This window comes from Cryptotermes secundus, unplaced genomic scaffold, assembly GCF_002891405.2.
Source record: "Cryptotermes secundus unplaced genomic scaffold, Csec_1.0 scaffold530, whole genome shotgun sequence".
Taxonomy (NCBI): Eukaryota; Metazoa; Arthropoda; class Insecta; order Blattodea; family Kalotermitidae; genus Cryptotermes; species Cryptotermes secundus.
In genome coordinates, this window is record NW_019729216.1 from 966,232 (window position 1) to 987,780 (window position 21,549).

At 42.9% G+C, this 21,549-nt stretch overlaps 1 protein-coding gene across 1 annotated transcript in view; it reads left to right on the plus strand.

Annotated features, from left to right (window-relative positions):
* The window catches only part of LOC117282404, a 91,995-nt gene extending 86,283 nt beyond the window's left edge, over positions 1–5,712 (plus strand). The window contains exon 2 of the mRNA XM_033751851.1: positions 3,746–5,712. Within this exon, the coding sequence (XP_033607742.1) occupies positions 3,751–4,119 (369 nt within the window). The 5' untranslated portion in view covers positions 3,746–3,750 and the 3' untranslated portion in view covers positions 4,120–5,712. The remainder of the gene's footprint in view (positions 1–3,745) is intronic.
* The last annotated feature ends 15,837 nt before the right edge of the window (positions 5,713–21,549 follow it).

Here is a 21,549-nt window from a genome sequence, read left to right on the forward strand (position 1 = left end):
TATTAAAAAAATTCAACCTAAACACATACCAAAAAAACACACTCCTACCCATTTACCCCAAAAAAGTTTTCACACCCAACAGCCGCAGCTTCAAGCCATAAAATTACATGATACACTTCTAAGCGAACCTAATGAAATTCGAACTGAACTACGGAAACACTTCCAAGAATTCTACAGTAAGGAAGGACACAAACCAGACATAAGGGATGACATCTTCTCCAACTAATCATTACTTCATCAAGAAATACGTGAAAAATGCGAAGCACCCATCACCATAAATGGGCTGACTACAGCGCTCCAAAATTCAAATCCAGGAAAATCACCCGGACTGGATGGGCTCACATGTGAACTGTACAGGAACTTCTGGAATGAACTTGGCCCTCTGCTCTTACGAGTAGCAAACATCAGTATGCAAGAGGGAAAACTGCCAACTTCCATGCTTAATGGAATAATAACCCTTATCCCCAAAACAGGATACCTCACACTGTTATCAAACTGGAGACTAGTAACGCTACTACGTTGTAAATACCGACTACAAACTAATAACAAAATGTCTAGCTGGAAGAATAACATCAGTCCTCCAAAACCTTATCACCACAGACCAAAGCTATTGTATACCAAACAAAACCATTCATACCAACTTGCACATCATCCGAGACGCCATAGACCATGCAAACACGCACGATCTGTCGCTTGCAGTCATATCGCTTGACCAAGCCTCAGCATATGCCTGCGTGGAACACCCTTACATTTTCTACGTACTGGAAAGTTTCGGCTTTGGAAATAACTTTATTCATAACGTACGAACTGTGTACCGCAATGCGCAAGGACTGGTTAAGACTAAAGGCACACTCACAGCGCCCTTCAAATATGGAAGAGGAGTGCGACAAAGCGAACCCCTCTCCGGGCCACTTTTCACGTTAACAACTGAGCCTTTCCTCTTATTATGCAACCAAAAGCTACGAGATTATGGACTCAAAGTACCGGCTTCCGTCAACAGAACACTGGTCACCAGCGCATATGCAGACGACATCACGGTATTTATTACAAAAGATGAAGGGTTTCCACGCCTGCTGCAAAACTTCAAGGTTTATGGTCCCATATCATGAGCTACTTTAACATACAAAAATCAAAAGGACTGTTTGTAGGCCGGTGGAGAAACAGAACAGACCGCCCATTGGCCTTCCAATGGAGTGAACAGGGCGGAAAGTACCTGGGAATCTACCTAGGCAACACAGACGATTGGCAGCAACAAAATTGGACACAATTTGAAATCAAGATACGAGCAATACTACAAAAGTGGGAACAAGTACCGCAAGCCACATCATATCCTGACAGAAAACAAATACTAAACCAACTAGTGGGAGCCAAAATGACACACGTACTGACCATATTCCAACCCACCACCACATTTCTAGACACGATGCACAAGCTGATAGTCAATTTCACATGACAGGGCAAACACTGGAAACATCCTAACTTCGTATATGGAAGACTGGGAGACGGGGAAATAGGCCTGCCCCACCTCCCAACCCCAATTAAAACCATACGCTTCAACTTTTTTCAAAATTTTATAACCAGAAATAACGAAGATAATGCATGGTACTTCCAAGCAAACAACATCAGGATGTATACCCCAGTCCTACACGCAGAAGCCGTGCTGAAACTGAACTTGAACCCAGCGCACCTTCCCGTACTGACACACTTCTACGCCAGCGCACTCGAAGCATGGCACGGAACTTCCAAGCAAACAACATCAGGATGTATGCCCCAGGCCTACACACAGAAGCCGTGCTCAAACTGAACCTGAACCCGGCGCGCCTTCCCAGACTGACACCCTTCTACGCCAGCGCACTCGAAGCCTGGCACGGTACTTCCAAGCAAACAATATCAGGATGTATGCCACAGGCCTACAAGCAGAAGCCGTGCTCAAACTGAACCTGAACCCAGCGCACCTTCCCAGACTGACACACTTCTGCGCCAGCGCACTCGAAGCCTGGGCCGGTACTTCCAAGCAAACAATATCAGGATGTATGCCACAGGCCTACAAGCAGAAGCCGTGCTCAAACTGAACCTGAACCCAGCGCGCTTTCCCAGACTGACACCCTTCAACGCCAGCGCACTCGAAGCCTGGCACGACATTAGACTCATTGTTGACCCCAACCTACAGTCCCTTGAAGACCTAAGACACATTCCCTTGCGCGACTCCACCCTCATGAACCCACATATTTCCGGCCACAAAGTTATGTTTGACGAAGCTTGGAAGGCTCTAAATATAAACTACATAGGAGACAGCATCATGGTGAATGGCCATTGGAAAGAACTAAAAGACATCGACACAACACACTGTTCTCAACCGACCACCCGTAGACTGGCAGCAAACCTACAAAAAGCAGAAGTCTTTTTCCACCACAATTACCCAAACCTTTCAATGAAGACCACTTCCTTAACACAACCCCCCAGCGATTACGTCATAAAACAACCCTACGGCCAGCTGACTCCCCAATATAAACAAAAAAGCAATGGTCAACGGAGAATATCATAGGCAACTGGGAAAATCCCTGTGGAAAGCAATATATCACCACCCCATTATGAGCAAAGACGGCGACTTCTCATGGAGGATGCTACACAATAGAATAGCCACACCGCAACAGCTGCACAAATGGGTCAAGAAGGACACACTAGACTTCCCCTGGTGCCCAGGCACAACAGGGACGGCGGATCACATGTTCTTCGACTGCCCCACAGTCACAGCCTTCTGGTGAGGTCTAACCAAGACGCTCCATGACCTGCTGGGCCCACACCCATTGCAAAAGACGCAAATATTATATGGATACCCCAAACTAGACACCACACCCCAACAACTTGCCAATTACTTAATATCCCCAGCCAAGACAACCATATACAAGACATACCTAGCAACGACGAACACCCACGAAAAACCATCAGACTACCAACGCATGTATCGTATAAGGCTGCAATTCCGACTAAATCTAGAAAAACACTACAGCATATGGCAAGATTACGTCGAGGCGATCGAGAGGTACTGGCTGCACAAACACATACTTGGAAAAATTGAAGAGGGACGAATTATACTCAACAAACAGATCTAATACTACTGTATACATCAACTGCACGTAAAATTCAGCACACATTTAAATATATGTTATTTACCTTTATTTACAGGTTGTGTTGTAAGAATTATTGTCCTTATTAACTATATCTTGTTAAATAAAATATAAAAAATAAAAATATATATCTATCTCTGTATCTATATATCTGTCTGTCTATCTACCCATATATCTATCTGTCTGTCTACTTATCTACCCATCTATCTGTCTATCTATCTAAACATGTTGCTCCCTGTTGGAGCATAGGGTATTCGTGAAATGCTTAGTTTCAATCCAGTTCCTTTATCTTAGAGAGTCAGTAGAACCCCAAGGACGGGGGATCAGCCCGTCGCAAGGCTGCTACTTACACATAAAAAAAAAGAATAAAAGCATAAAAACATCCATGTATTGAGTGGGATTCGAACCCACGGATCGCAGCGTTCGAGCAGGTGAAGACACATCATACCTTAGACCACTAGGCCACTGTGATCGGCGAAATATAATACATAAGACTCTGTTTCAATAACACCTTTTCGGAACGACATATTTTGACTTTAATATTTACACATGTCAAGTCCTTGCTGTTCCGTTTTGTGTTGGAGTGAAGATGATCTCATTTTGTTTGTTGTTTCCAGACAAGATGCAGCCTCAGGTGGTGCTGGTCCTCGTGTCCCTCGCTGCAGGCTTTGCTACAGCACAGTTCTTCGTACAGGGACCAGGCCTCACGTTTCAGGGACAGCCCCTACCGTTTCCACAAGAGCATTTCGTCGATCCAGCTAAACGCGCCCTAGCTCACCGAGCTGTCCTCGTTAACTCGCAGGCCGAAGCTCAACTGCCGCCTTCACTTCAGAATCCCTTCTACAAGAACCCACGCATCGAGGCCGTTCTAGCAAAAGAGTCATGGTTCACACCCGGAGAACAGCAAGTCCGTGAACGGGAGGCGGAAAAGATTCCCCGCCAGAAGATCTACAGCATTCTCAAGAACGCCGGACTTGTGCAGCGCCGATGATCACGTCATGGATACGTCATTAACACATCTCGGGCGCGGCATCGCCACGCCATAGACACCTCACGATTTCATTGTCAGCCATCAAGATGTAACGAGATCCTTCTACTTGTTGAGAAATTCCGTTACAGAGAGACTTAAACAATGATCCAGCTTCCATGTTTGATTCATCAGTCAACAAATAGACTCAAAACTGTGATCTATCAGCAATTAAATTGTGAAATATTAATTTATGTTGATAGAAATACTAGTTATTTAACACGGCGAATGTCAAAAAGGGTGACAGGTGTCTCGTTTTGAAATGTAGCTATATTGTCTTAATTCATCATATAGACACTGACAGGACGGACAGGGCTGCAGGCACACATTTGAACCTTAGCATTCATAAGCATCGTGTCGCATCTTGACACACTACAGTTTCAGAAGCTGATACAGCGTCTGAAGGGAACTTGGGTACTGAATATGTTCTCCAAGAAAATGAGTCGCTATTCACGCGGGATGTATATGCTCTTATTATTAACATCTCATTATATCACAGCTAACAATTCGAAAAGGAATGCTACTGAAATTTAAAGATAAAATTTCGCTGAAAAGAAGAACCATGATTCGAAACTTTTGGGAAAGGCAATCGAATCACGTTTGAATGCTTTAACACAATGCTAGCGTATTACTTCAACGGGAGTGACTACGGGTCCATGCTGTGGGCAGTGGGAAGTGAATGTCATATCCTAGCGCATTCTCAGGTCTGCGATGGAAACAAGACATATCAGAAAAGAGGCAGACATGTCAGAATATTGTGCAAATATATTAGGCAACGCGGAATCTGTTCTAAACTGTTTCCAGTGCAAAGCGTATATCAAGAGCCACACCCGAAAACAACAAATTAAATGCCTTTTGTAAGACAGTGACATCCATGGAAATTAGAATCTGTGTCGTCAGTGATAGCTTGTGTCTTGCAAGCTGTACTAATTGTGTTCTTAATACTCGTAAGACTTGCCGTAAATATAGTCACAATGAAACAACGACACCAAAGTCACAACATAATTAACTGTTATGAAAGAGAAAATAATTTATTTTTACGTGAAGCATGACACAGAACCCACGCAGTCAAGATTTCTCAGGAAATTCTCTCCGTGACATCTACTCTTGGAGTCATGAGGTAACGCGTCGTTACAGTGTCTCTGCATCCCGAGAGATGGCAGTGCTAGAGCTTCACATAATACACGTACACAAGGCGCTGAGTTCAGAGATGCGCAGTAATTGAGCGCCAAACAAGTTTTCAGTCCCTTCCGCAAAGGCTTCTCCAAACGATTTGTTTTAAATTTATGAGTATATTCATTACAGAAACCCACCACAAAATTCGTCTTCAAACCCAGTATTGGTACAGGAACATGTCCTTCCCCTCTTAACTGTTTCCTTCTCTCTGTTACACCAGTTTCTTTTGTGCGCTCTGTCTACGGTTCATTCAGCCTTCTTCATCTTCCTTGGTCTTTCTTCACACATTCTTCGTTCAGTTGAGAGGGGGAGATGTAAGGGGACACGCGGTAGGGTAGTGGTCGAGGCACTCTGCTGCAAGCCGGAAGATCGCCGGTTCGATTCCCGATGAGATTATTGGATTTTTTTTTCAATTGACCTAATCATTCAAGCCGCAATACAGCCATGTGGTCGACTCAGCGTCTAACACAAATGAGTACAAGAAATCTTCCTGAGGGTAAAGGGCAGCCGGCGCGTAAGGCTGACAACCTAACCGACATCTGTGAGACGATTGTGTAGAAAATGTGGGGGCCTCGCCCTCTCAAAACCATATGGGCTTCCACAGCCTGTTACAAGGATAGCTTTAAGGAGAGATGTAATATTCGTTTCCCTGCACACACATTAGAGCTACTTTTCTTCTTCCTAGCCGTATTCCGGACTATCAATTTACACTATTTCCCTTTTTCATAAGCGAATATACAGCCACTTTCGTTGTCACCCTTCTTCCTGCGTCTTCTTAAATCTCTCTCCCGCTCAGATTAAATCATGTATCTTTTGAGGAATTCTGTAAACACACTCTGTAGCCGCTCTTCTCTTTAATCACGAACTATTCTTTTCTCTGGAGAATGTAACAAGTTCGTGAATCATTATGTGATGCCTCTCCGATTGCCAGAGATTCGTTGCGTAGAATTTAAATTCCGTTTCTAATGATCTTTTCGGAGAAGCCTAATATTAAAAAGTAATTAAATGCAATTCTTTACGTAAATTGAACCAGAAACAGTCATTTTTACGCGTCACACTATCCTTTTACTCTGGCCTTACTTATGCATTTTGTTCAAAATTCATCACTTTGCCTTACGCGTTCCTCTTAGTTCGTAGAGAGAGTCCCATGGCAGATCTATTTTCTTGTGTGCTGTCCCCATTATCAAATCAACTTTACCATTAGCTGCACTGGCGTAGAACTTACTTACTTACTTACTAACTCACTCATGGAGCTAAGCCCTTCTTGAGGAGCAGCCAATTCTGCAGCTATTGAAGAATTTCCCAGCATTTTATGGAAACCGAAGGTTCATTACCTAGTTCACAAGAGCCCTCCACTGGTCCCTATCCTAATCCAGATCTATCCAATCCATACCATCCCATCCTATCTCTCTAAGATCCATTCTAATATTGTCCACCCACCTACGCCATGGTATTCCCTGTGGTCTCTTTCCTTCTGGCTTTCCCACCAATATCCTATACGCATTCCTCGTCTCCCCCATTCGTGCTACATGACCTGCCCACCTCATCCTCCTTGACTTGATCATTCTAATTATACTTGGAGAAGAGTACAAGTTATGAAGCTCCTCATTATGCAGTTTTCTCCAACCTCCTGTCACTTCATCTCTCTTCGCTCCAAATATTCTCCTCAACACCATATTCTCAAACACCCTCAGTCAATGTTCCTCCCTTTGTGTCAGAGACCAAGTTTCACGCCCATACAGAACCACAGGCAAAATTATAGTTTTGTATATTCTAATTTTTATGTTATTGGACAACAGACGAGAAGACAAAAGGTTCTGGACTAAATAGTAGCAAGCATTACCCGAGTTCAATCGCCTCTTAATTTCCTCCTGAATCAGGTTTCGATCTGTTATCGTAGAACAGTTGACGTAATTATTTTCCCCTCTTTTCTAGTTCGATCAATTTTACTTCGAGGAAGATAATAGAGACCGTTGCCCTGAAGGTACTATTTTGTATCTACAGCGCAGCCTCTAAGTATAAAGTAAAATGAAATTGCAGCTACCCTTGTACAGTTCGTGGAGGCCCATAGGGTTGTGAGACGTCGAGGTTCCCACATTTTCTCTAGAAAATCGGCTCACAGATAGCAGTGAGATTGTCAGCCTTAAGTGCCGGCCGCTCACATTTCACCCCCAGGAAGATTCCTGGTACTCATTACTGTTAGAGGCTGAGTTGATCCTAGGGATATAGTGCGGCTGGAAAGATTATGTCAATTTAAAAATCCAATGACCTCATCGGGAATCGAACATGCGACCTTTCAGCTTGTAGCATAGTGCCTCAACCAAATGCTACCGCGTGCCCAAGTAGCTCATTATATTTTGGTGTTAATTATTTATACAACATATTTCAATGATATCGAACTCACTATTTTGTCAAAAATATTCATGTTTTCCGTTCGATTCTTAGACTAAAAAAGATACATTTCTTAAATATTAATCGAATGACCTTCATGTTTTCTCTGAGAGGAATGTAATTGTAAATAACATTTAGGCTAGCGCGTTTTATTTCCCGTCGAAGCAGGAGCAAATGATGTGTTGATATCTGGATTCTAATGCTAGTACAGTAAAGCCCCTGTTCAGTTCCTTTCTTCAGCTGCGTAGCCACAAAACAGGACAGTTCTCATTCGTCTCGTTTCCTTAAGTCCCAGCGCCTTTTCTTGTCTCCAGTCGCCGAGTACCGAAAGCGTGAGCAGGCACTTACTTACAATTTCTTGTAGTTTTCATATCTTCGCTTTCTGATGTGTCTGTGTGGCTCCAACTTCCTTATCTCTGAAGCAGGAGCAGGCATTGCTGGCCACCCTTCACAGGCGAAGAGTTCCTAGTAGCCCTCACTAAACTTTATTCATCAGAAAGGCGGATATACCTACCCATACGCCTGCATTAAGAGTTTCTGAACAAAGAAGAATCCAGTGATTGAGGTTACCCCTTTCTAAGGGACCCAACAAAGTAAATGTTTTTCCCTTCTCACCTGAGGACGGTAACAGATCCACATTCCGAATCATTGTGTTTTCTAGTTTCTAAAATACCGGAAGAGAGACAAGGTCCAAAATCCATGTAATTCTGAAAACAAAAATCATTTCTTTAAAATTAGTTTTTAGCTTAATGTATATATTTGCGGTATTTTGTGTTTAAGAAATGTAAGGTTTTATCCGGGTTTTCCACAAGAGCGAATTTTCGGTCCGTACCGTAAACTGTATGGCCATGTGTTACAGCACCCACAAGAGCGAGCGTTATTTCTGCATGCAGCAGGGAACAAAGTGAAAACTGTTGAATCTCACAGCGCCGTCTATGAGCAGTACTTTCTCCTGTTATGCGACGCCATATCGCTTGGTAGAAGTCCACATGCGTTCGGAAGAACGTGCTGCCTATATCTTCAGGATCGAAAGACACTGCAGTGAAGTAATCAACAAGAAACAAGCGGCAAGCAAACTTCTTTGAACTTCTACCGTGATGCTTTGCGTCATATCCCAGAATACAGCATTCCTCAGAGCGACATATATTTAATATGTGCAATAATGCTCCGATCAGTATCATCATTGAATACTCAAGCCCTACTCTGTATGCGGTGGCTACTTCAGACACAATTCAGTGTTGAATGTTGTGATACGGAAACATTTCTTAGCTGTTATAAAATACTGTACGATATGCGCTCTTATGTGTATATATATATATATATAGATGATTGTGTAAGAATGTATACAACGTATTCGTGTTATTTCTTATTGTATTTGTGTTTAACATGTTCTATGTGAATTAGAAGATGCTGTCTTATTTGTCTTCACATATTCTCTCCAACCGGAAACTTCCATACTCTGTGTCCTCGGCATCGAGATGAAATTTTCACTCTATTCGGAAATTCGCGACTTCTACTCAAGGAACGCGGGTAGGTAACGTGGTATTCCTCAGCATCTCTAGGGAAATGCGAAAACAGTAAACTAATATTAAAACAGATATGGCAGTTTCCTGTCGCAGACTTCTCAGTTCAACATTCGCGGTCTCCAATTCTGCATTTCATAACCTTTGCAAGATAGCAAGGGCTAAATCTAAATCTCTGCTCTGATGTCTCTCTATTTCTCTCTCTGTCTTGAATCTCTAGTTTCTACTTCTTGACCTCACGAATGCAGTGCCTTTTATAACTGCTAGGCGGCCCGCATGGAAGATACCACGTCAAACAGTTAATTGTTCTCTGCTGTCCTGTTGCTTGTGAAGGAGATCTTGGGTTCAGCAAATTGTTACTTGGTAACGACTCGTTCGCTGCTATACGTTGTAAAGGGAACGTGATTTCCGAGCCGTTACTTAGCAACGGACGTCTGTCTCTGGTTCCACTTTTCCGACTATCGGCCGTTACCTCACAATACAAATTACCCAATTGCAACGATGTTACATTCATGTTGTCCAGACTTAACACCGACAGAGCAACGGGCCACAGCTTGGACATCCGGAGTTCGAATCCCGGCAGCGGCAAAATTTTCTCCTGTCCGCAGTGTCCAGACTTGCTCTGCGGCCCACCCACCATCCCATCCAATGGGTACCAGGGTAAAGCGATTGCAGTTTGAAGTTGATGGCTTATCTCCGTCTAGTGCCGAGGGTGAGGATGGTGGATCTGTACCTACCCCACCCCCTTCCTGCTTACGTCTTCATGGCACAACTTTATTCCTTTATTAAAGTTAGACCGTTTTCGGGATTTTCTTCAGTCTCTTCAGGATAATTCCGCCACAGTACCTCACAGTTAGTCAGCCACTTAATTTCCACTGATAATCCTACCATTCGGCACTACACGGAATGGCCTACTGACAGCGCCATTAAAAAAGCCAAATACAGGGGCGGGTGTCGGGTAATGAAGTCCTAACGCACCGCCAAGTGAGCTCTGTACAAGAAAGTGATTTTAGCGATGTGCATTTTGTTTGCAGGAGCTCAGATCCCGGCTCTGACATTAAAGGAACAACACAAAGTGAGGAGTGTTTGAAAACGGCGCTGAGGAATATATTCGGACCCAAGAGTGATAAAGGAATATGAGGCTAGCGAAAAGTGCACAAAGAGGAGCCTCACTGTTCGGAGTTTACGCCATATAACCCTAGGAAGATCAAATCATGGAGAATGAGATGGGGAGGATACGTAGCAGACATGGTAGAGAAGAGAGCAGAAACAGAGATTGTAATGTGGTTAGTTTACGTTCGCGTGTGTGAGGATGGTGATTCACACGCGAACTCAGGATGTTAAGGAATGTGTCGCTACGTCTGGAGACGTAGAAGGTAACGTGTTGTTTAGCTGCCACCACTTGGTGATACTGCACCAAGACAGGTGCGATGTTGATGCACGTGGAACAGGTAGGGTGCACTGGCCAGGTGCGATGTTGAACTCTGCCTGTTGATCTTGTAGCGGGTTGTGAACCGAAGCGTTGGGCGTGTGGATAAGCGAGATCTCCTTGAAGATTCGGATGTGTGAAATAAGGTAGACGACACGAACTTGTGAGGTGAAACCAAACAATTTACTTGTTCAAGACATGAAATAAGTATAAAACAGGAATCAAACCCCTGACTTTACGAGAGCAGCGTGCTCTCAAGCGCACAGTGCGTGCGGCACTATCTTAGTGGTTGTACATTACATTACATCAACCCCGAATGGTTACAATGCCAGCCTTTATATAGTATTGTCTTCGGGCGTGGCAAAATCATGTGACTTCATAGCGCCCATCTCCTTATATGGAGAGTATGGCCTGGACATTGCGGTTAATTTCTCAGAACCATAACGTCACTCTGAGTGCCGTGTGCAGCTAGGATGACTTCATTTTCAAGTTGCGAAATATCTGTTTATATTAGGCTTATTCTGCCGTTCTATGCTATGTGTCTAGGGTATCTCACACTATCATATGCCCAATTAATGTGCGAAAACATCATTAAATCTTATAAAATATAATATGTGGTGACGTCACTTAACATATCAGCGTTACCACATTACAAGATTTAGTGGGAATATCTAAAGGAAAGAAACCAATAGGAAGACCTAAACGCAATTATGCGCTAATACTAAAGTATCGTAATAAATTAGAATGAAATGTTGTGGACTTCTTTCGTCTGGCTCAGGTTAGGGAGCAGTGGTGAGATCTTGCGAGCGGGCTGATGAACCTTCGTGTTCCACAGATTGTGGTAATTGCTTAAATAGCTAAGCAACTGCGGGCTTATCCAGAAGGGCTTAGTTCCATGGAATAAGATAATTAGTTGCGCACTTTGTAGGCTATACAATTGTAACGACAAATTGAACAAGCACTACAGACAGAATAAATTAAGAAGAAACTTAATATTTTAATACACAATTAAAACAAATAGCTGTTTCGTATATGAGAATTACGGAAACCAGAATTCCAGAACAAACGTGACTTAGCCTCAAATCTAAATACGTAAACTAGGCAAATGATATAACATCTTCTTTAACTAGACGGGGCTCTGTAATAACACGCTATTGTCTCGCTGATTTCTTGGAGTAGTAATACAATCATCCTCTGAGAAGATCGTAGAGACAGAAGCAGTGACGTTTACTTTCCACCGCCTCGGCAGTTTACACAGCAGACACTAGGCTGGAGAAAACATTTCTTCATTAATACACGCAGACGTATTCATATGTCAGTAACAGAGAGCTGCTGCAGGAACATGTCGACAGATGTGATATCCGATAGTATATAAACAGATAGCAATACTCAGAGTTGGGTTAAATTGTTTGATAACAAAATGTTTCTTTAGAAAATGACAGAAGCGTAAGGTGCAGTATGAAAAAGTTTTAACCGGGTCCAAATGTGTGACGAATTACTTAAGAAGAAAAACAAATACGTGTATGCTGTTTCGTGCATCCAGTGGCTGTGCGGAACTTTAAGAACTTCGGCTGCTTCTAGGATAGGTAACATTTTCTCTGTATTACGAGTTTTTGCCTTTCGACGCCATCTCTTCGTATTCAGCACCAGTAAGTCACTTTGTGCATCCTTTAGGGCCTCATTCAGGGCCTCTCGCTTTCCTTCTGTTATCTGTCCAAATTTTAAAAATGTTAACTATCCTTTCTTGTTCCATTCCAGACATTCCTTTTGTTATCTGTCCAAATTTTAAAAATGTTAACTATCCTTTCTTGTTCCATTCCAAACATTCCTTCTGTTATCTGGCCAAATTAAAAAAAATGTTCTTAAGTATCCTTTCTTGTTCCATTCTGTAACCGTCCTTCTTCGGTTCTGCTAGTCTCGGTAGAGCAATCCGACTCCTCTCAGGGCGTGTTGACAGGCCACGACTTGGGTGATTAGTGGGGCTTAGGTGTAGGGAAGTAACCTCAACACCGATTAACTGTACGGGGTCTTTATTTAATTTACACTAATTGGATAGGAACAGCCCGTATTGGTACCCTTCACAAATTCGTGGACGTAGGCTTACAGTTCTGGGGACGCACACTTAATAGTTACCACCGGCGTGTTACGGGGATCAGCACACCTGTACCCCCGGTGAACGTAACTTTCCAAGTCTCTTTGCCAAGCACCCTCTGACTGGTAAGTACTTGCCCTGGTTACTCACAATTCGGGCAAAGGACCCCCGTCCCCTCAGACGATGATTGGCTGGACCGGGCAGACTGGGAGGTGGCTTATCATTCTCCTCCAATTAGGAAAGCGAATATCCACTAGTGTACAGTTTAGGGGTGAACTTTGCCACCTGCTGCGTGGCTGTCAAACTGAGATTTTGGGTTAGCAGGAAACGACGCTGCTAAATTTATGACTTCCCCTGTCAAGTTTAGAATTTCTAAAGAACTCGGCCTGGTTACGCATTAAATTAACTGATTTCGAAAGGGCAGCAGGCTTCAAGCTTGACCCAAGCCACTTGCTGCTTGTCTCAGGGGGAAGATTCCAAATTGTGAGGCGAAAGTGGGGAATTTCACAAAACCCTAACCATACACAAACATCAATTGACCTTCCCATAAACTGGACAGTTACAACTCCAAACACATGCCTCAGCCACCGCAAAATAATTCTATTTGCGTTCCTCAGAACGGTGACTAGAAACTGTACTATCTTCTGGGTTCTAATGCTAGTCGCCTTTTAGAATGATTGGATCATTATTTACTGAAATAATTACTGGATATTTATTTATAATTAGGGCACAAAGTAGCGTAGTTGATTGAGGCACTATGCTACAAGCCGGAAGGCCGACAATGTCATTGGATTTTTCAATTGACCAAATCCTTCCAGCCGCACTATGGCCCTGTGTTCGACACAACATCTAACAGAAAGGAGTACCAGGAATCTCCCTGGGGGTGAAGTGCGGACGGCCGGCGCGTAAGGCTAACAGACTCACCGCTATCTGTGAGCCGATTTCAAGAGAAAGTTGTGAGCCTCGACGTCTCGCAACCCTATAGACCTTCACGGCCTCATACCGGAATAACTTTACCTTTTATTTATTAAGACATGATAGTGACTTTCGTAACGTCGTATTGCATTGTCTTGACCTGGCAATGGGATGCTTCATTGGAAATTTCGAGATGTCAAGGCGCCAGTATGTCGTCTCCTTGACAGTCCTGTATAACCATAAGTTTTGAACTCTCAACCCAGAGGCGGCGCGCCCCCAAGCTGAATGTGTTGCACGTGTCTTAAGTGCCAGCCAGCCTGCCAGACTCTCTGTAGGGCTGTAATGCCGTGGAATTTCAGCAAGGGTTTTGTAAGTTTTAGATATTAAGTTATCTTGGGTTCACAGTTAGAGAAGTTAGACGAAGGGTTAATGTTCGAAACAGAATGCAAGAAGTAGCAACGTAAGTGTAAAATTGTCACATTGCATAGTACTGCTGATTCACGCGGAACAAACGGCAGTACGGCAAAGGCGTACAGAGTGCCAACTCAGCGAGACGGCCTGAGCAGATCCAACTCTCTCTATCCAGATGACCAACCACTGGCGGACCTTTGGGGGAGAATTCGCTCTATTTAGGGGCGGAGCTTACCCCAAAGACAGGAGTCAGCAAGGAAAAGGTATAAAGTAGCTAACGCAGCTCGAAGAGGGGCTATCCACACCATCTACTACTACTACTACTACTACTACTACTACTACTTCTTCTTCGGCGACCTACGTATCTTTGTCTACAAATGTTAAGTGAGTAGTCAGCCAGAGGCCAAGAGGGCCAGAGCCATGGTCGTACCAGATAGAGGGGACACCATCAGCTTCCTACACCAAGTAGGTCGAACTGTTCATATCAGTCATGGATATAAAGTGAGATATTATTAAAGTGCCATTTTACAAGTTTGGGGCAGAGAGAGAGTGAGAGTAGGGCCTGAGTGAGAACGTAGGAACTACCTCGAGAGCTAGGATGGTGAACCCAAGTATGTTTTCATCTAAATTACAATGTGTACGTAACCGGGAACTGTCGGCCATGAAAGTGAGATGTATATAAGTATATATATTAGTAGACTAGAGTAGACCAAGTAAGGGGGATGCGTGTGTTAATGACTTACCCCAGTATCATCCTCTATTTCCCACGATCTCCCATACCTCCCATGTTACTGATACTGTGAACTCACAGCTAAAATTTAGTTAACGGGACAATTACCAAGCACTCAGCCTTACAACTGGCCATTCCCGAAGGGCGCAACAGTATGAATGGTGGAAGCGGTGGAAAGAATCCTTCACTCCCCCCCATTACGCCATAACAAGGGCAATTATGACCTTGTTGCCCAGTTTGAATGCAGCCTCTCAGTCGAGAGAGAAATATGCTTTTCTGAAAATTAGTGCCGTCTTTGTTCGTAGCTCTCGAAGCTGTCGGTCACTTGGCGTCACTTTTGGACCACACCAGACATGTGCTGCTTTCCGCTACTGAATTACTGTATTAAAGTTTCAAATTGAACTTAAGGAGCATAAATCATGACGGAAGGCGATATGCCCGATTTGATGCAGCATTGAATCGGAAATATTATAATCAGAAATTAATATAATTTCGAGATCGGAGACTATGAGGCTGCTACCAGTAAGTCATGGGACAGTGAACAGTGTTGTTTTCTTTACTAATTTCATCATTAAGTGTCTAATAATGTTTCCTAGTGGCTAATAAATTATTCTCGATACCACGGATGCTGTAGATTTGGGCGCATCACCCTTGAGATTCTCATGTTATCCGGCTTCTTAGCCCGTCCAATCACATTCGCTTACCTACCATTAATTACATTCACGGGAGCATATCTCTCACTGGCACCCATCCCTTTTTATTACAAATTTTTTATAATGAACCAAATAACCCCGAAGGGAGAGGTGAATGTAAGGTTAGACGTTCGGCTATATGTGCATAGCAGTCTGGTAGAAATTCGACCTTGTTTCGTTTGAACATATTGCCTCAATCTTAAGGGTCGAAAATTAAGGCAAGAAAGCAACCAGGAAGACAGGTAATGCCTACACCTTGCTCAACCATGTTTTAGCTTTGTCACTGCTATAAATCAGCTTTGAGTTATTTTATTTTATTTATTATTTTAGATAAATACTAAACAATTACTGTTGTAACCAAAACATACTGGGATATATGCATATATGAATACATGCTTGAAATATTTCAGTTGTGGTTGTGAAACAAACGTAAAAGTATTACCCACTCATGACAGTCCAAAGCTGCTACATTTCCTGCATGAACATTTATTATGCCCTTTAGTTACTTCTCACGGAGAGTCAAGCCATGTTTCTTGTATCTGGACAGTGGACAACTGCCTTGTCTTACACCCAGAGTTAGTGACGAGAAGTGTGAATATGTTACCTCGAGAGGCAAGTCTGTAGTTTTCTGGCCACGAGTGTGTGGCTTTTGACATGTGTAGCTCTCACAATCTATCTTCGGTAGGGTACCGCTAAACCCTCTGTACTAGAGGGTAACAGCTTCCATGTGGGAAGCACGAGTTCTGCCTCTGGGAACTGCTTTATACTCAGGAGTCAATATGTGATTGTCTTATGTTCACTGCATAATGACTTTGGCAAGTTAAAATCAGTCAGTCAGAAACGAATTCTTGTATGATAGGGGACGTAATCAAATCAGATCCATCTGGGGATGAAGCGATGTTCCTGCAAGATATTTGTCTTCAAGACTTCTCACATTCACCTCGTCAGAGTCTACGATCCACAGTTTTCTAAATTACTGCTAAAATTGATGATGGTAATTACTGAAAATTGATATTATTATTATTAAGGGTAGATTATTACTAATGAGGGCACGTGGTAGTGTAATTGATTGGAGCACTATGCTACAAATGGGAAGGTCGCGGGTTCAAGTTCCAATGAGGTAATTTTTTTTTCAAATTGACCTAATGCTTCCAGCCGTACTCTGGACCTGGTGTTGACTCAGCTTGCAACAGAAATAAGAACCAGGAATCTTCCTGGGGGATGAAACACTGCCGGTGTGTAAGGCTGACAAACTAACCACCATCTTTTACTAGACTGTCTAGAGAAAATGTGGGAGCCTGGACATTTCAAAACCTTATGGACCTTCACGGCCTGTTACAGGGATAGCTTTACCCTTTCTCTACTTTTACAATATTACAAACTCCTAACGCGGATAACTTGCAAAGGGTTCAGCGCAATTTATTAAACAGAAGAAACTGTTGATGATTCCGCAGTCAAGTATCTATAACCGTTCATCGCTCACCTTCCTTACCCCTTTAGCTTGCCACGTGTTGATCGACACCCTTTTCTTTGTCCTTTTTCTGTTGTTGGGTGCCAGTAAGCTTAACTGGCGTTGGATTACAATAATTAAGGGTTTAATTTAGGAAAGAGATGTAAAGGTGATGGGTAACTAGTTCGGCTGTTGGTAGAGCTGAGATTCTTCCTCGGAGCGTCTGGCAGGGCATTGCTTAGGCAAGTAAGGTATAAACACGATGCTAGCTTTGCAGTGAAGCACTGTGATAATTTATTAACACTTTTATTCGCTTGATAGCACACACAGTTAATATATCTACTTGTATATAAGTACTTATCTAGCTTCAGTCCTGGTACACCAGAAGTTATCAGACTAGTTTAAGTAAACACTTTGGCTTGTTGAATTTAGACTTTTGTCTAGAACAGTGGGGTTACAAATTTTGCATCTAAATAGTTCACGAGTTGGCAGATAACTGGACTCATTGACTAACATCTCTGAAGTGCCTGAGGTAGGGCCGCGCCATAGCTCAAGCAGTTAGTCACTGGTTTCCCACCGCGGCTGCCCGCGTTCGATCCCTGGTCTGGTCAAGTGGGATTTGTGGTGGACAAAGTGGGGCTGGGGCAGGTTTTCTTAGAATACTTTGGTTTCCCCTGACAATCTTCATTCCACCAATTGCTCCACAATCACTCTCACCTATCATCTGAGGCTGGTACATTAGGCCAGAAGTGGCCACAGTAAAAGGGATTTAGTCCCACCCCACTAGCAATAATAAAAGAAGTCCCTGAGATCCTCGGTCCATCAGTTCCTCAGCTATGTCACTGTCCATAAATTCCACCGATTGGGTAATTTTGAACTTTGGCAATTCACACATTTTTTTTTGATCTCCAATCAGCTAACTGGAGTATGGGATTCTGATCCTTAAAGTCCTAACGTCATTTTTGACAGCCCAGTGATAGATACTACGCTTAGTGTAGGTATCAAGCACACCTACTTTTAAGTTACAATTTGCTGGACCTGTCAGAGATCGTATTCTCAAAGTCTGCTGCTGTGTTACTCCTAGACAAAATTTCTAAGAAAAAGCCATGGGGGTGCTTCCTGCATAACAGAAAAACTGGGAATAAGTCAATTCCTGCAAACAAGAAGGTGACTATGTCCCACTGGCTTGACTACCTGCTACGACAATTAATTCTTTTGTAGTAATGTTTCTAATAGCACCCACTAAAACTAGTGTGTGGCAGTGGTGCAGTTAGAAATTGGAGTTCCAAGTGAGCAGCTGACAAGAGTTGAGTTGTGGGATATTCACCGGATAGTAATGACGTGCACATGGGAAGCTGAAAAATCCCCACTGTTAGAAGCATTTGCTAGAGAACAGCTGTTGAAGACCCAACAGTCTGGAGAACAGCTTAGTGGGTGCTGTGGTGATTTGTGAATTGTGGAGATTAGTGGTGGCACTGTAATTGCTTGTAGTTCTGAGTGGTTTATATAAGTTATGAATAAATCCGTTCACCAATCCATATCCCGTCTATAGTCACACACCCTCAAATACGTGACAATATTATGAGCTACTGACAGCATCATTAAATAAGTAACAAACAAATAAATAAATGTATTCATTACTTCATGAAATTTATGAATCGGTTAAGAGGGAACCACTGTACTTTGTCAATGAATTCGATACAGCTGGAGGAGAATCACGGCAATGCCCCTGTATGCAAGCCTTCATATTTGCTGATGTACGTGTGTTTACTGTTCAGAACGGTCTAGAACAGCGGTTTCTTTTTTTATTTTTTTTTCTCAATACACCATTAGGAATATCAGACAGGACTGGAGCTTAGTACAATACACCAGCTTCTTTTCTCTGCTGTAGTTAAGTTGTTGAGTAAAAATATAAAACGCACAAGCAAAAATACAGAAGCAGTATTAGATGTAAGTAAGAAAATAAAAGGTAAAGTTTTACCTGTGCTAAACTAATTAAGAACTATGTCATGGAGATGTATGGGGGAGTTTATATATAGATCCATTAATTTTTCTTGATCTTGGAACTAGTTTAAGGTGAGCAGTCAGCTTCATGCCCCAGTCGTTTTACCCCTAGGGAGAGAGACCCTGGTACACAGTAAGTAGGAAGCTTGCTGGGCACCAGAGCCAGTATGGATGACATGGAGGAGAGGAAATTCTTCACCTTAACGGGAGTCAAATTCTGACTCTTCTGTCACCCAGCCCGTCGCGTCTCTATACCGACAGCGATGTCCCAGCTCGCATGCTGTTTGCCTGAAGAGTATAAACTAGGATTATATTTTGAGCCAATCACTTATTTGGCCATGGTAAGATCCAAAGTTGGGGCCAAGTAGAGACTGTGGTGAGTGGGGCCCACAAGGTGAGTGTCTTTTCCCAAATCTGGGTATGACCCTTCCTACTAAATTTTAGTCTTGGTGGTTCTCTTTCATTTACTCACCTTTGCCGGAACCCACTCCCCCCATTTGTATATACCGTATTTACGCATGTATAGGCCACACATTTTTTGCCAAAAATTCAAGAAGAAAACTGGGGTGCGGCTTATATTCGAAATATTCGATATCACACTTCATTTGAAAAAATTATATTCATAATTAGTAATACAGGGTGTAATACTCCTGAAATAATATTCCAAGAATTTTTTTCCTATAATTTCTGTCTGAAAATTGTGCTGCGGCCTATACACGCACGTGGCCTATACATGAGTAAATACGGTACATTGCTTTCTGGAATGTGATGCCACGTATTATTGTAGAAGTTTATCAAAGGTTCAGAGATAGTGCCAACATAATCAGGGCCGAAAAGGAAGGCATGGAAGCAAGGAGACTAAGCTCTACTCTCCTTCCTGCTTGCTCACCTTACTCTTCGACCTTGGAGGAGGAGAGCGGGATGTTCCTCTTAATCCTCACCACTGTCTGGTCAGCAAACCATACTCCTTACCCAGTTGCAAAGACAACATTCTGTTGAAGTAAATAAAAATGGAATGATACAAGACAAAAACGACTCCGTGATTTTAGTCCGCAAGCGAACTATACCGACAAGAATGAAAATGTGGTGTCAAGAAAATAAGGATGGAAGGATTATGGAGATATATGATGAGAAATTTGCAAAACCAGTAAATGAGCATGGAATTTGGAAAATCAGAACTGAACAAGTGAGCCGTTCTAAGCTTTAGCTCGCTCACGTATGATGTCATCATGTTTCCCTTGACGGATTCCATCCCCACAATGCAGTATCCTGACGTCAGTCACGTGGTCCCATGTACCCTCTCGTGAAGGGGAGAATTGTACAGTGCAGTCGTGTAGACCAAGTTGACTTGGAAGGTCGGTTACTAGCCAGCAGGTTTGTTGTGGAAAATATTGGTTTCGGCTGGGGCTGTTCTAAATTCCCTTTTGGTGCGATCTGGCTGGCCGGTAAGGACTGCCCGCGGTCGCAAGCCGTTGCTTGAACGCTTGCGACGCGCGTTATTAGATTTGGTTTGGTATTTTTTTGTTTTTCAGAATTTAGACTTGAATGTATGGCCGGAGTGCTTAACGTCCTGATATCTCTTGTGTCGACACAAGTGGTGCTGACGGGAAATTGTTTTATTCTAAATGAGCTTGTATTAATTTCTTGGTCAAATTTGTCGTTTGTTATCTATGTATTGTTATATATTTTTTATTAAAATTATATTTGTTTGTATCTAAGCCAACGTACTGAGTGTAGCTTCCTCCTCCTAGCTTGGATACCCCATCTCAATCTAGGGGAGCGTGGGAACCAACAATAGGGCCAGTAACGATTGCGCTGTGCCCTTCCTCTTCGTAATAATAATAATATAATAGTAATCAGTGGAGAGGAAGACGAAGGGCGCGGTGCACAAGTACTGAGCGTGAATCATAATACCCCTGATCTGGTAGCAAATACTAATATAGAGAGACTGAAGTCGCTGATGAATGTGATTAGATCAGAACAAACAGCAGTTTTTCTACTTTCAGGCTAAAAATTACCTTATATTTATAAACCTACTCCTGCTTAGTACTGAGGTTAAGGACGTGTGAAGCTTTATCTCCATGGCTCCATATACTTCCATGGCACCACATATAACTGCATGGCTAAGTTAAATTTACAACAGTAAAACACATGATGTTTATTCAAGAGTTATTACAAGGTGGTTCAAATATGACCGGGACGAATTTTTTTTAACCAAAATTGCCAAACACTTACTTGCACATGTCAGTTTTCAACGTACTCCCCTCCAGAGTCAACACATTTTGTCCAACGTTCTGGAAGCATCCTGACTCCCGTTTCAAAAAAGTCTCGTGGTTGGCGGCGTATCCACTCCCGAACATTCTGGATGACGGCGTCGTCGTCCACAAACCGAAAGCCTTGCAAGTCTGATTTGAGTCTTCCGAACAGGTAGAAATCACTTGGTGCCAAATCGCGACGGTACGGCGGATGTGTCAGAAGGTTCCATTTCAATTTCCAGAGGTTTCCATTCTTGTTTTGGCCGTATGGGGGCGTTCATTGTCTTGAAGGAAGGCTACCAGCTTTCCATCTCTCTTCCGCTTGG